This window comes from Hippopotamus amphibius, chromosome 2 (assembly GCF_030028045.1).
Source record: "Hippopotamus amphibius kiboko isolate mHipAmp2 chromosome 2, mHipAmp2.hap2, whole genome shotgun sequence".
NCBI lineage: Eukaryota > Metazoa > Chordata > Mammalia > Artiodactyla > Hippopotamidae > Hippopotamus > Hippopotamus amphibius.
The window spans coordinates 14,377,032-14,392,369 of NC_080187.1; the positions used below are offsets into that span (position 1 = coordinate 14,377,032).

General features: G+C 51.7%; 1 protein-coding gene across 3 annotated transcripts in view; it reads right to left on the bottom strand.

The window, feature by feature from the left end:
* GSN (gelsolin) overlaps positions 1-15,338 on the bottom strand; it is a 55,282-nt gene that overhangs the window by 24,908 nt on the left and 15,036 nt on the right. The window contains exon 1 of one of the 3 annotated variants that reach the window (XM_057721208.1): positions 841-1,029. The exons of the other annotated variants lie outside the window; for them this stretch is intronic. Within the exon in view, the coding sequence (XP_057577191.1) occupies positions 841-978 (138 nt within the window). The 5' untranslated portion in view covers positions 979-1,029. Of the gene's footprint in view, positions 1-840; positions 1,030-15,338 lie in introns of those variants that run through there. 3 annotated transcript variants of the gene reach the window in all.

Sequence of the window (15,338 nt, forward strand, 5' to 3'; positions counted from 1 at the left end):
AGATGACTGAGCCCAAGTGGCCTCCTGCGCTGTCTGCCTCCTCCCTCCTGCCCCCAAAACCCCACCCCCCAAATTCCATTTCTTGGAAAAGGCGAGAGGATGCAGCCGGGGTCTGCAGGAGCCTGTTGGAAATGAGGCGGTCAAGGATGGGGGGGATGGTCGTCAGACATGCACGGGGGCTAGAGACGGAGCAGAGTGGGATGGTTAGCTTGGAGTCAGAAGGCGGAAATCAGCAGGCGCAGGTCACCTCGGGCCGGATCTGGTGGAAGAAGTCAAAAAACCAGATGGGAGAAGTCAGGCAGAGGGAGAAGTCACTCCTACAGAAAAACAGCAGGAGTGTGGAGAAACCAGACAGGGCAGAGGAGGTACCAGAGAGGGGAGAATAAATCATAGGTGTGAGGGTAAGCAGGTGGAGGTGAGATCATACAAGAAAGAAGGGGGGACATACTGAAGAAGGAGAGAGAAATCAGATGAGAAAGAGGAATGTGAAATGGAAGACGAAATCAGAAGAGGGAAGGAGAGAAATGAGGCAGAGGGAAGGAGACATCAGGCAAGGAAGAGGAGAAATCAGGAGGCAGAGGTGGGTACGAAGAACGCAGCTGGGAGGGAAGAAGAAATCCGGCCAAGGTGAGGTTAGCCTCTAGGGAGGGAAACAGCCAGGGTCCTGAGGCTCCCACCCCATCCACCGGAGCCCCGAAAGCAGCCAGAGATACTTACAAAGCAACAAAACAGTTTTTCCATTCTAGACCTGAATTATTCCCCTTTTCCTAGCGCTGTATCTGCAAGAACTTACAATAGAGAGTTACTCCGGGAGCCCCCCGGGGCCCCCCGGGCACTCACCCGCGCCTGGGGCACCCGCCCCTGGGGCGCCGGTGTTTGGGGCGCCCTCCGCGACGCGGCGGCAGCGCGGGCCGGCGGTGACAGCGCGCACAGCGCCAGGACCAGCGCGCCCAGCAGCGCGGAGCGGTGCGGAGCCATGGCAGCGACGGCGGCAGAAGACCCGGGCGGCAGCCGGGGCCTCCCGGGTCGCCGACCTTAAGTAGCCGCCCGCCCATCCCTCCCAAGCCCGGGACCGCCCCGTAGAGAGGGCGGGGGGTGGGGCGGGGGGCAGGGCTGGGCCCCCGCGGGCCCGGGAGGGGCGGGGATCTGCCCTGGATTTTGGCGACGTCGGGGTTCCCACCGGGACCGACCCAACTGGGCGTGGGCCGCCCCTTCACCCCTGCTCCGGGGTGGAGACCAAGCACAGGACCTGGCATACAACAGGCGCTACCTCAGTGCACACTAAATGGGCACATGCACGAATGGCAGGAAGCTCACTCAGCGTGGCCTCCTGTGTGATCCACGCAAGACCCCTCCCCTCTCCATGCCTAACATCTCCAGCAAAAAACACCGTGAACTAACATTTATTTAAGGTTTTCCACCTCACATGAAAACTAGCACATCCTAACATCCTTTACAGACTGGGTACTATCAACAGCCCCATTTTAAAGACCGGAAAACTGAGTGCAGAAAGGTCCAGCAATTTGCACACAACGCACAACTAAGAAATGAAAGCGCCAAGATTTGACCCCAGGTGGTCTGAGTGGACCGCCCACTTAGGCAACATGTGGCTGTCACCAGCTAAGGACACAGTCCAGGGGGCTGAGCTTCACTGGATCTTTGAGCAAGCCAGACAGAGAGGGGAGGGCAGATCTCTCAACAACTGGGATTGCAGGTTCTATTTTACTCAAGACTGCTCTTCTTTCCTTCCTTTTTAAAAAGTTTTTATTTTTTAAGTTTGTTTTATCAAAACTTAAAATCACATTATTTATACAAAGTTTTGCCTCTCAACCCCACTTACTTGTACCTCGGGGCAACCAACCACTTCTCTCTTCCTCCTTTAGCTGATTTCAGTGTTTGCCTTCAGGTCTTAAATACAAGCCCTTGTTGTTCAGGGTTTTTTTGTTTTGTTTTGTTTTTTGGTTTTTTTTTTGGGGGGGGGGGTTGTTGTGTTTTTCTTCTTGTTTTTTCAGTTTTAGGTCTTATCTGTTGCCTCTCCCTGGGGAAGACAAGGATTCGGGTCTCCTTCTCTACTCCCAGGCTCCCTTCCCATCTCTCACTCTCCCTTCCCATCTCTCACTCTCCCACTGGAGGCTTAACAGTCACTGGGTTAGAAGTGCTATTCAGACTCACCCAGGCCTGCTTTCCACCTTCCCAGCCCTTCTCTCCTCCCTCCCACCACTCTGCTGGATCCAACTTCTCTATTTCCAAGTTCCCTTTGCATCCCAGATCTCCTCCTTTCCCAATAACAGGGAATGCAATGACAGGGAAGAAAACAGGGGAGCTGGAGAACTGGGTTGGATTCCCACCTCCACTGTGTGCAAGTTACTTTCTTCTTCTCTGCCTCCTCATCTAGTAAATGGGTATAAAGTGGTTGCTGAGAATTAAAGCAGTCTCTGTGTGTGAAAATGGCCTGGTCTGACAATTAGTAAATGGGAGTTCCCGTCCATCTTCCCTACGAGCTCTAGTCAAATGCCCCAGCTCCTCCTGGAGCCCAGCTTGTATCTAATCAGGCTGAAATTTGCCTTCCATCACACACAACTTCCATTTAAGGGGGACTGTGGGTCAGATAAAGGGCTAAAGGAACACACACAGAGAGAAGACAAATCAGACTACAGGGATTATAAGAAGGCTTCCTGGACAAAGGGACTTGTGACCTGGACCTTGAAGGACAGGGAGGAGGTAGATTGAGAAGAAAAGGCATTCTGGGGAGGGACCAGCGTGGGCAAAGGGCAAATGCAGGCCACACTCAGTGACTAAGGAGGGGTCCTGTCTGAAACGCGGGAGCAAGAAGAGATGGGGCTGGAGAGGGCAGCGAGCATCACAGGGGCCTGTGTGCCACACTAAAGAGCCTGAATTTTATCCCAGTGTCTGTGGGGAACCTCAGAGAGGTGCCTGAGTTCTCGAAGCTGTATGTCTCGTCCTGGGCCTGCAGAGCCTGCAGCGGATCAGCTCTGGCCTAAATTCAGAGAGCCCTTCCCTCTCCCTAGGCATCTGGAGGCTTATAAACACCCCATGGTTCCCATATGCTCTTGATGGAAGCATAAACCAGTTTCCCCTCTCCTGAGAGCAATGTATGACTATACAAATTTGAAACACACAATGTGACAACAGTGCCATTTCCTTCAGTATTACTAACAGAGGAACACAAAAATATATGTGCAAGGATGTTCACTGAAGCACTGTTTGAAGAAAACTGGGAAGGGCCCAAATGTCCCTGTTACGTCAATTACGGAGCCGCCATACAATAGACCGCTCTGCAGCTGTGAGAAAAGAATGAGCCAGCGTGGACCGTGCCTGGCACATAGTAGGCACTCAATAAGCACAGAGAGATCTCCAAGTGCAAAAAGCAAACTGTACAATGACTATAATGTGACTCCTCTGCTCTGTCTTATAAGGGTGTCTGTTCTTGCATACATCTTTAAAAAAATCGAAGAGGGTAAACACCAAATGGTCAAGCCAGTTTGTTGGAAAGGGATGAAAAGGCTGGGGTCAAGCGCCCACTTCACTGCAATTGGCACGAGGGAACATTTTAGGGTGATGAAAACATCCTAACACTGGATTACGGTGATGATTACAGAACCAAAAAATGTACTAAAAATCACGGTGTTGTCTGCTTACAATGGGTGAATTGTTACGCTATCTAAACTATACCTCAATATACTTGTGGGAAAAAATGTTTTAATGTGCTATAGGGTTTGAAACTATTTACAAGTATTTATCCAATGAAGTTTTTCTTTTTTAATAAAAGACTAATCTAGAGGGACTTCCCTGGCAGTCCAGTGGTTAAGACTCTGCTTCCACTGCAGGGGGCACCGGTTCCATTCCTGGTCAGGGAACTAAGATCCTGCAAGCCAGATGGCATGGCCGAGAAAAAAGAAAGACTGATCTAGAAATAATACCTTAAAAATAGCCAAAGTGATACCTGCTCATTAGATAATTTGGAAAATCCAAATAAGCAGGAAGAAGAAATTTCCTTGCCATCCCTGCCCCCCTGAACGAACCTGAGTGGCCATCCAGCCCAGCTGAGCACTGAGCAGTCCCTTCTGCTCAGCTGGTGATTAACAGAGGAATGCTGTGGCTTGGCCTTGGTCCCTGGGGTCACTGACCACTAGCCCAGGGTCACTGACCCCTGGTTAATGATCACAAAGTCTCTGCAGCTTTCCTATCACATAGCTCTGGAGCCTGAGTCCTCAGCACTGGAGACCTGGTGAACAGGCCCTGGCTCCTGCCCTCGGGGAGCCCATGGCCTAGAAACTCTCACTACAGGGCAGTGATGTGTGGAACTGTGATGGGGACTTCATGGTCTTATGCTGCTCCCTGCCTGGAAGAGGATGTATAAGTTCAAGAGAGCAGGGGAGACTTAAGTGCAAAAGAAAAACCTCTAGGTAGAAAGGAAGAGTCCTCACCCAGTGCTAGGCTTGCTTCTGCTGCTGACTTCCTGGATGACTTTGGACAAACCACTGTCCCTATCTGGGCCTTGGGGTTTTCGTATGCAAAAGATGGGGTAGGCCCTGATGCTCTGACTCTGAGCCTCATTCCTAGGCCAGCATTCCCAGATACTGACTCTGCAACCATATCCAGAACCTACAGGTCTCTGAGCCTCAGGGTTTCCATCTGCAAAATAGGAGCACTGGTCCAGGTTGTCTCTGCAGGTCCTTCTGAATCAGAAAGTACAGAGCCCCTGACCTACATAAGGGGGCACGGCCATCACCGATGGGTCCAGACATCTCTGGGAGAAAAGAGGGAAGGGAGTGGTGGCGGCTCTGATACTGAGTCTCCACACAGCAACCAGGGGAAATAGGTATTAAAGTTACCATTTTATTGGACCTAATAAAACTTAAAAGTTTTTGCACAGCAAGGGAAACCATAAATATGATGAAAAGACAACTCTTGGAGTCGGAGAAAATATTTGCCAATGAAGCAACTGACAAAGGATTAATCTCCAAAACACATAAGCAGCTCAATATCAAAAACAAAAACAAAAACAAAAAACAACCCCAACCAAAAATGGGCGGAAGACCTAAACAGACATTTCTCCAAAGAAGACATACAGATGACCAACAAACACATGAAAAGATGCTCAACATCACTAATCATTAGAGAAATGCAAATCAGAACCACAATGAGGTATCACCTCACACCTGTCAGAATGGCCATCATCAAAAAATCTAGAAACAGTAAATGCTGGAGAGGGTGTGGAGAAAAGGAACTCTCCTGCACTGCTGGTGGAAATGTAAATTGGTACAGCCACTATAGAAAACAGTATGGAGGTTCCTTAAAAAACTAAAAATAGAACTACCACATGACCCAGCAATCCCACTCCTGGGCATATACCCAGAGAAAACCATAATCCAAAAAGAAACATGTACCACAATGTTCATTGCAGCACTATTTACAATAGCCAGGACATGGAAGCAACCTAAATGTCCATCGACAGATGAATGGATAAAGAAGATGTGGCACATATATACGATGGAATATCACTCAGTAATAAAAAGAAATGAAATTGAGTTATTTGTAGGGAGGTAGGTGGACCTAGAGTCTGTCATACAGAGTAAAATAAGTCAGAAAGATAAAAACAAATACCGTATGCTAACTCATATATATGGCACCTAAAAAAACGGTAATGAAGAACCCAGTGACAGGGCAAGAATAAAGACGCAGACGTAGAGAACAGATCGGAGGACATGGGGAGGTGGGGAAGGAGAAGCTGCAACAAAGTGAAAGAGTAGTGTTGACATTTATACACTACCAAATGTAAACTAGATAGCTAGTGGGAACCAACTGCCTAACACAGGGAGATCAGCTCAATGACTGCTGATGACCTAGAGGGGTGGGATGGGGAGGGTGGGAGTGGGGCTCTGGAGGGAGGCTCAAGAGGGATGGGATGTGGGGATACATGTATAAATATAGCTGATTCGCTTTGATATACAATGGAAACTGGCACAACAGTGTAAAGCTTTATACTCCAATAAAGATTGAAAAAAAGAAGTTCCCATTTTATAGACCAGGAAACAGAGATTCAGGGAGTGTCTGTCATTTGCTCCGGGTCATTCAGCTGGAAAGAGGCGCTGCTGAGGTTCATACACAAGTCTAGCTGGCTCCAGTGCCCAAGCTCTATCTGGGGATTCAGCAGGGCCTCCAGCATCATCCCACCTGAGCAGGAAGGGAACAACAGTACCTTTTACAGGTAAAGGGTTGCGGTTACTGACCCAGTCAGGCCCAAGCCAAGCCTAGCAGCCCAGACGCTCTGAGGCAGCCGTCCCTACCACACCTCCCAGGCTGAAGAGGTCGCCCCAGGAAAGCCCTCCAGCCCTGCCCCTGTGTGAGCACCCAGGACACAGGCATATCCTAGGAAGGTCCCCACTGCAGAGGATGGACTGTGACACCTACACTCTGTGCCACTCGTGGGCGCTCATGGGTCAGGTGCGGTCTCCTGTACTTGGAGGCAGCCTAGCTCTGCCACCACGCGTTATGTGAGCACGTCTTCATCCCTGCCCTTCTCTGGACCTCAGAGATCCCCTTGACCTCTGATCTTGGGTGTTCCTGGCTCCCGCCTAATGCTACACACTGTAGGCAGCTTTCAGCATCAGCCCACATCCCCCCGCTGTAGTTGGATCCAGGACCCCCATCACCAGCTCCAGCCCTGCTCCTCCGGGACCTTAGGCTAGCCTCCGTGTCTCCCTGGGTCTCCCAAGGCAGCTACCAGAGATGGGAGGAGGCAGCCTCACCCTCCACCCCCGGCCACGATATACAAAAGGCTGTGGCCAGTCCTGGAAGACACCACCCTGTTCTTTTCTCTTCATCCCAAACACTGTTGTTCTTGATTCCCAGGCAGCCAGCCACTCACGGGGAGCCCTCTCATGGAGCTTGTTTGCTTTCTGGCTCACTGCTCTGGGTCCTCCTGGGAACACCCGCCCCACTGGTTTTGCTAAATGGGACAGTAAACAGAGAAGCCAGTTACGAAACCCAGTGAAACTGGACAGGGCCTCTGTGAGGTCTGGGGAGCCCTGGGGACTTGAAAGAACACGTGTTTTAGAATCTGGGAGACTCAGCTCCTGTGATCAGGGCCTCAGTTTCCTTATCTATAAAGTGGGCAGAATGATACCCAGCTCACAGAGCAGTGAGGAGGCCCAAGGCCCGACACACAGTAGGAGCTCCCCAAAGTTAGTGCCCCCTTTTTTGAATTGGTTTCTTTGCACAGAGGCCTCTGTTCAGTATGTGCATGCCATGTGAGAGCAGCGTGGTGGTGCTGGAGAAAGGTTACAGATTTCACAGTGAGATTCTTGAGTTCAGGCCTGGGCTGTGTGACCCGGAGCAAGTTGCTTTCCCTCTCTGAGCACTGGGTCACTCATCTGTAAAAAGGGATAGTAATGCCCAGTTGCAGGATGGTGGGGAGCTCTGCAGCGAGACTATTGGAGTGCCCTGCACAGAGTAGGACTTATCTGCAGCAATGTTCACTAGTCCATCCTCTCTTTGTAGACTATGACACCAAGAAAAAGAGTGTAACTCCTCAGTCACATAGCGAGCACCTGGCGGAACAGACCTAGAAGCCAGGTCCCTGTTCCCAGGCCAGAGCTAAGGCCTGAGCCCATGACATGACAAGGCACCCTGTAAGGGCCAGCTGGACCTCTGCCTTGGCCCAGTCTACCCTGGGTGTGGACAGCTGTCGGGGAGATGGCCAGTGGGACTCCAAGAGGCCGACTATCCCAGGGACCGAAGCCATTGGCTCTTTCCCAGCTTCCAGAGGCAACCCCACCTAGTGTCGGGAGCCAGGGCAGGACATTCAGAGAGGGCCTGGCCCCGCCACTTCCTGACCCTGTGCCCAGCCAGATCTGGCCATGGTTGTGAGCCAGTGCCCTTCCTGCCAGGGTCCACTTTGAAGTCGGTCTCCCTTTCTCCGGGGGGGGCAGTGGCCCGGGGAGGCTTGGCGGGCCAGCAGCTGGGGGCTGCAAAGAGCTGCTAACAACTGTATCCTAGCCCCTCCGGCACCCCGCAGCCCACAGACAGGGAAGGCCAGGCACAAACGCAGATCAGCAGCAGGACGATGAGGCTTAACTGCAGGCACTGCGGTGCAGGACCAGCAGAAGATGAGGACACAGCCTCTGTCTGCTGACCGCCTGAGGCAGCAGGGTCTACAGGGCCCCCACCAGAGCCAGAAGCTGCAAGAGTCACAGGCGGCAGCTCCCTTCTCCACAGAGGAAGGGCTTTCCAACAGAGAAAAAAACACCGTGCGTGACTGTGGAAAGAGCTCCCGCCAGGAAAGCCTAGGTATAAATCCCTGACCTACCAGTTCTAGATGTGTGGCTTCTGCTCGCTGAGCTTCAATTTCCCCCATCTATAAAAGGAGGATTAGAAGAGCTTCTTCCCTGGGTTGCTGTGAGAATTTTATAAGGTAAAACGACGTTTGGGGCTTAGCACAGGGCTTGGCCTAGAGTGTGTGCTATAAAGGAAGCTGTGGTGGTTGTTTGCTGGGGGCTAGGAAGCGTCTCTCTTTCTGACATTCAAGTTCCTTATGTACAGAGTCAGGGTTAAAATGTCTTTCTCAAAGGTAAGTGGAGAGCACTGAATGAGACCATAAACGTGGAAGGTCCTAGGACCATGCCTGGCATAAGATAGATGCTCAAAAAGGCCAGTTTCCTTCCTCCTTTTCCAGAGAGATAATGAGTGGCCCAGTGGTGACCCAACCAAGGGGACTCAGGAGATGAGAAAACACGCCCATCTCTAAGGACCCTTCGAGCACTGGACTAAGATTCTGTAAAAAGAAAAAAAAAAAAAAAAAAAAACAGCAAAAGGCAAATAATATTTGAGCATCTGGCCAAGGTGTGTGGAAAGAGCTCCCTCCAGGAAACACCCCTCCCCGCCCCACCCCACCGTCTGTCTGGGGATCAAGTTCATCGTCCAGCAGGATCCAGCTCCCTAGGCCAATAATCACCATGATGGGAACAACAACAATGGGATCTCAGAAGATGGTGACACGTCCCTCCTGCTGCAGGCTCCAGATGAAGCCTTTCTCTGTTCCCAAGCCTCACGCAGCCAGCAACAGCCAAGACCTTCCTGTAAGCTGGAGCCCATCGTCCGGGTGTCAGTTTGAACCCTGCAGGCATAACTTCCAAGAAACACAGAGTGGGCAGGTGTAGGACAGAGGAAAGAGTCCAGGATCCATGAGCAGGGGCGGAGCCTCAGTGAGCTCGGGATACCAAGAAGGACCAGCAGGGTAAGGGGTGCACAACCTTCCATCCAAAGGAAAACAAAATAATGTCCAGGGTGAGTGTGAACAGAGCCCGAATCCCCACCTCAGCTGGGGACGTGGGCAGATGGCCCTTCTGAGTGTTTCAATTCCCTCCTCTATAAAATGGGGTGATGAGTCTTACCCTGGGGGTCATCTGGGAGGACTGAAGGAGCTCGGAGCCCCCAGCACTGTGCTTGGCACACAGAAGGTGCTCAGTAATCACAACACCTAAAGACAGCCCCTCAGCATGTGTCCAGGCCCTGAAAACACACAGCCCACGGGCCCCCATCCCCACTCTTGACTTCTATCTCTGCGCCCTTGCATCCGAAGCAGGGGAGCGCTGGACGGTCCCAGCCAAGGCCCCGAGACCTGGAGGGGTGGCCGGTGCCAAGGATGGGGAAGCATCTCAGGAGGGGACCTCGAGCCAGCACTTCAAGAGCCCACCTTGCCTCCTACCCCATCCACAAATCTCTCTACGACCCCCTCCCCTCTCCTCTGGTCTACTCCCACCCCAAGGAACAAGGGCTCTGGAGTCACCACCTGATCCCAGCCCTGTCTCTTACTACCTAGCTGACCCTGGGCAAGTGACTCAACCTCTCTGAGCCTGTGTCCTTGGGTACAGAGTGGCCAGACTATTTCACAGGCCAGCCGGAACTTGACACTAGTAAAAATCAGTTATGGAAAAACTCCAAATGCTATAGCATGGTTAGAAATTCTTTGCAATTTATCTCAGACTTTTAACTACAATAGAACTATCAGAGATTCAAAGATATTCTTTTATCCTTACTAATCCCTTTCATTTTAATAAGGCTTTTTAAAACATACTTTCCCCTCTTTGGGAAATTGGGATTGCCACATATACATTACTTACAAGAAAAAAAATATCAAATTGTACACTTTAAATATATGCAGTTTATTGTATGTCAATTGTATCCCAATAAAAGTGCTTAAGGAAATAAAAAAGCGTACTTTCCCCTCTTAAACAGAAACAGAAGTACAGTACTGGAATGCTTTTGTTCCTTTCCCAGCTCAGAGAATAATCGTAACCAGCTGGAAGAATTAAATGAGATCCAGTCCACAAAGCACAGTGCCTGGCAGGTCATAGGGCTCCAGAATGGATGCTGTCTCCTCTTCCCAGGTGTGCTCCCAGCCTCACCTCCATCCACGCCCCTGCCCAGGGACCTGCATCATTAGGCCCTCTGACAGCTTCCACAACCCTCTGGGATGCTCCAGAGTCATCCCACCAGGCCACACACAAGAGCTGAGGCCAGAGTAGAGATGCTCAACCCCACGTACCCTCCGTTTACACTCACTTCCCTCTCCTGCATCCCAGACGCTGTCCTGGTTCAGGGTCCCCATCTTTTCTGTGGAACCACTGCACCCACTTCCTCAGTGCCGTCAACTCTCCCGTTACCCACAGAGATCGCATCATTCCCCACTCAAGACCCTTCCACGGCCCCCAGTGCAAACTGAAAGAAGTCAGGACTCCTAAGCTTGGCCTTTAAGGCCCTCTGGGATCTGGCGCCCACACACTCTCGCAGCCTCGTCACCCACTGACACCCCCCACCTTCCTCCCGACAACCTCTGCAACACCTCTTGCCTCTATATGTCCTCAGTTTCCTGCCTCTGGGAGAGAGGGGGTCTAGCCTCAGCTCTGCCTCTCACTGTGTAACCTCGGGCAAGCTCTTTGCCTCTCTGAGCCTCAGTCTCGTCATCAGGCTATTGGGGGCCTTGTGCAGATGAGACAAGAAAAGGGAGTGAGTGTCAGGTGCCAGGAGGGCTCGGGAAATGCTAGTGCCTGAGTCACAGCCTCCTCCCCACACCTCCATTCCCCTTACTCTGACAGCAGCTAGGAGGGATCGGCTCCTCCACCCCTGCAGCAGCGGGGGCTCTTTATCCCCTAAGCCCGGAATGCAGACGAGCTCACAGCCAGCGGCGGCGGCCAAGGAGGGGAGCTGGAGGGAGGGCAGCTTAGAGGAAAATTACTCAGCTCTGGCCCAGCCAACAGGGCTCACAGCTGCCTCCGACAGAGGGGACCTGGGGGCCTGGCAGGCTCTTCCTGAGCCATGGACTTGGCCCCAAGCCTTGACCCCTGTCTGAGCTGGCGGGATGGGGGGGGGGGTACTCTGGGCCCCACTCCTCTGGGACACTCCCACTCTTCGGCATCCAAAGACACAGAGAGGAGGAGGGGAAAAAAACAGACAGGCCTTTGTGAGAGGAAAAAATTGGTCCTGCCACCACATGCTGGAGCCCCAGGCACGGACACGGAAAAAGGGACCCTCTGTGCCCCATTGCCGTACATCAAACCCTACACGCTGGGGACCCTGTCCCTGCGTCATATGCTTTGACCCACGGCCGGTGTCACATACACCATCTTCTCTGTGTCCCATACCAGGCCCTGTGTTCCTCATCCCTTGGCCTGCCTGTGTGCCCTGGTGCACGGTCCACATGCTGCGTCCCATGTCACTTACACCTTGGATCCTGTCCCATGGGTCATGTCACATGTGCTGTATGATGTACTCTGTACAGACAGTCCCCGACTTGCCATAGTCCAAATGATGATTTTTTGACTTTACAAGGGTGCGAAAGCAATACACATTCCACAGAAACCATAGGTTGAATTTTGAATTTTGAGCTTTCCTGGGCTAGCGATACGCCGTCCTAGTCTCTTTCATGACTTTGGGCTGCGGCAGCTCCCAGCCAGGCACACCATCACCAGGGGAAACAGCCGGTACCCTTACAACCCTTCTGCACCCACCCATTCTGTTTCTCACCGTCAGCAGAATATTCAACAAATTACATGAGCGAGTCAACACTTTATTATAAAATAGGCTTTGTGTGAGATGACTTAGCCCAGCTGTAGGCTAATGTAAGCGTTCTGAGCACATTTAAGGTAGGCTGGGCTAAGCTATGACATGTGAAGGCGAGGTAGGTTAGGAGTATTAAATGCATTTTGACTTAAGATATTTTCAGCTTATTGGGAAATGTAACCCCATTGTAAGTTAAGGAAGATCTGTACTATCTACCATCTTTTGAATCCCACGTCCACTGTCCCACACCCTGTTCCCTGGAAGTGTGTCCATAAACCTTATCCTGGGTCCACACACTGTGTCCCTCATTCCACGATTCCCATCTGCTGTGTGAAGGTCAAGGAGGACAGGTTCTGGGACAGACACCTAGTCCTATCAACCATTACCTACACGACCTTGCAAAAGTGCTTCAGTTTCCAGCTATAAAATGGAAATGATGTTGACATTTACCTAGTAAGTGTTGCTGTGGGGACCCAAGGAGATGCAGCAGTTACAAGGCTTAGACCAGCGCCTGACACACAGTGAGTCTATCCTATGTTTGCTGTACTGTCACAACTGCACCCGCATATCTATACCACATCCTGTGTGCTGCCTGCCGGGTTCCCACGACCCCAGCTCCTACTGTGCATCAGACACTCTCTCACATTAGTGCAATTCACACAATGAGCTACAAGGAGGCAATCCATCCTCCCCTGCAGGGGAGAAGTCCAAGGCTCAGAGAGGGGCAATAATCTGCAGGAGGTCACACAGCCAGAAAGGGTACAGCTGGGAGTGACACACAGGTCTGGGCATACGGAGAGACAGAAAGCAGATCAGTGGTGGGCTAGGAGGTGGGTGTGCAGATGGCTGGCCAGCAGGCACGGGCACCTTTCAGGGGTTATGAGGGGTGATAAAAATGTTCTCGAACTGGATTGTGGTGACACTGGCATAACTCTGTTTACTAAAAATGACCGAATTAATTAAAACCAGTGAATTATATGTATGTAAATTATATGTAAACTTAGTCCAGCAACTTATGAAAATTATACTTCAGTAAAGCTGGGTTTGGGGCTGGGGGGGGGGTTGTTCTGTTTTGTTTTGTTTTGTTCTGTTTTGTTTTGTTTTGTTTTGTTTTGTTTTAAAGCCCACGCGCTTCCCGGGCACCATTCTGCCAAGGCATTCAGCAAGAAAAGTGCTCTCTGTGAGTTAGTGCAAATGGTCAAGCAGAGGCTGAGCAGCCCTTCTGAGGCCCAGGAGAAAGCAGCCTTAAGGCACGTGGTTCCCAAACACCTCTGCAGACCAGGTGTGCAGCAGAGTCACCTGGGGAGCTCCTGAAAACTTGGATTCCCAGGCCCCACGCCCAGCTTCTGAGTCTTTAGCTCCGGATAGGGCCCGGGAACCTGGGATTCTCAGGCTCAGCCTGGACTGGGAACCTGGGAACCGCTCATCAAAGCAAAACATCTCCTCTCACACTTGAGGAAACTGAGGCCAGGCAGCACCAGGGACTTGCCAGATCTAGTCCATCAAGCAGTGGAAAAGCCCGGGCTGGAAATGGGGCCCCTTCCTGCTTCCTTCTCTCCTTCTCTCCTCCTCCCACCCCACCCCCTACTGGCCCTCAGCCTCCTGGTGACTCAGGTCTCTGAGTCATCCAGTGGCACCACAGAGGAAACTTCTTAGGAAAAACAATCCCCAAACAAAGCTTCGCCTGATCTGGGGAACAGAATAGGCCCAGGGGGCTAAGAGAGGGAGGGGAGGAGAACACAGGGTGGAGTTGGAAGCCAGCACCCCAAGATCTGGTCTTTCCTCTCCACCACTGAGCCCTAGAGAAGGCACTTCCTTGCTGTAACCTCAGCTTCGCCTGAGTAAATAACACCTACTACCACACATGAAAGCTCAATATGGGCCAGTGATAAGTCCTTCTCCGCTTCGTCTTGTTGACAATGTTTCCCCGAAACCCATGGCTAACATCATGCCCATTTCACAGATGGGGAAACTGAGGAGGCTCAGAAAAGTTCAGCCCAAGATTAGTTCAGCCCTGCCTCCAGACTTCCTGGCCCAGTGGGGCACACACATGAAATTGGGTATTCACCCAAGGGGCTCTTGACAGCAGGAACACAAATCAGGACGCACCCAGGGCTTGAGGAACCACAAAGGAGCATTTGAGCAGGGCCTTGAAGAATGAATGGAGGTTTGTCTTCGGGGAACAGCGAACCAGCACGTCAGGTGGAGAGGGCAGCAAAAGCAAAGGCTCGGAGGTGTACCCCCACAGGAAAATGCAAACACTGGAGAGGCATGCCTGGGGTTAAGACCTGGTGGGTAAACATTGGAGGCGCCTGACTGCTAGGGGTCCTGGCCTGATCTGAGGCAGTGGAGGACCTTTTCAGCCTGGAGAGAATAGGCTCAGAGCTGGTTTCATCTCTGCAGAAGGCCTGGCTGGCAGCTGAACTGGGAGTCAGGACTAGGACTTCCCCTGAGGCCTCCCTGAAGCCCCACCTCCAAGCAGGCTTTGGGGACGACCCTAGATCCCTTGCTACTCACCCATGGGTCACAGTTGCCCCCAAGGGCCTCTTCCTCTTCCATAGCTGGGCTGGGCAGAGGACAGGCAGGCCTCTCCTGACTATATCAACCTAATCACATCAGCCTATAAATAGGGCCTTGTGGCTTAGTCTGGAATAGCTGTGCCAGGCCCAACTCCACAGGCACCACATGGGCACGCACAGCTCCGGAAATGGTCCTTCGCCTTGACACAATTAAGACCCAAAACTTCCTCAGGAAACCATTGTTCACGTTCTAATTCACTTTCTTAAACATGAGGCAGTGGGCTGGGGGGAAGAGCCCGCCTACCCACTGCAGACTATTGGAAATAGGCCTTGTGATGGCTTTGCCGCTTTCCGTTGGGGACCCTGAGCAAGTCACTATCTCTCTCTGGGCCTCGGTTTCCCCAAATGTAAACTGGGAGGTTGAACATGATTTCCTTGGGGACTTTCTAGCCAGGATGCTCCCTAGAATTGTCTTGGGGTAACCCCTACCCTCAAATGCCTATTCCGCTGTTACCCCTTTCCCAGTCAACCTGGGAATTTTTGAAATTATCAGTATTTTAAAAATTAGAATTGCAGTGAGAGAGCAGCACAGACATATATATACTACCGACTGTAAAATAGATAGCCAGTGGGAAGTTGTTGTATAACAAAGGGAGTTCAACTCAAGGATGGAAGATGCCTTAGAGGAGTGGGGCGGGGAGGGTGGCGGGGACTCGAGGGAGGGTGGGGGGGAGT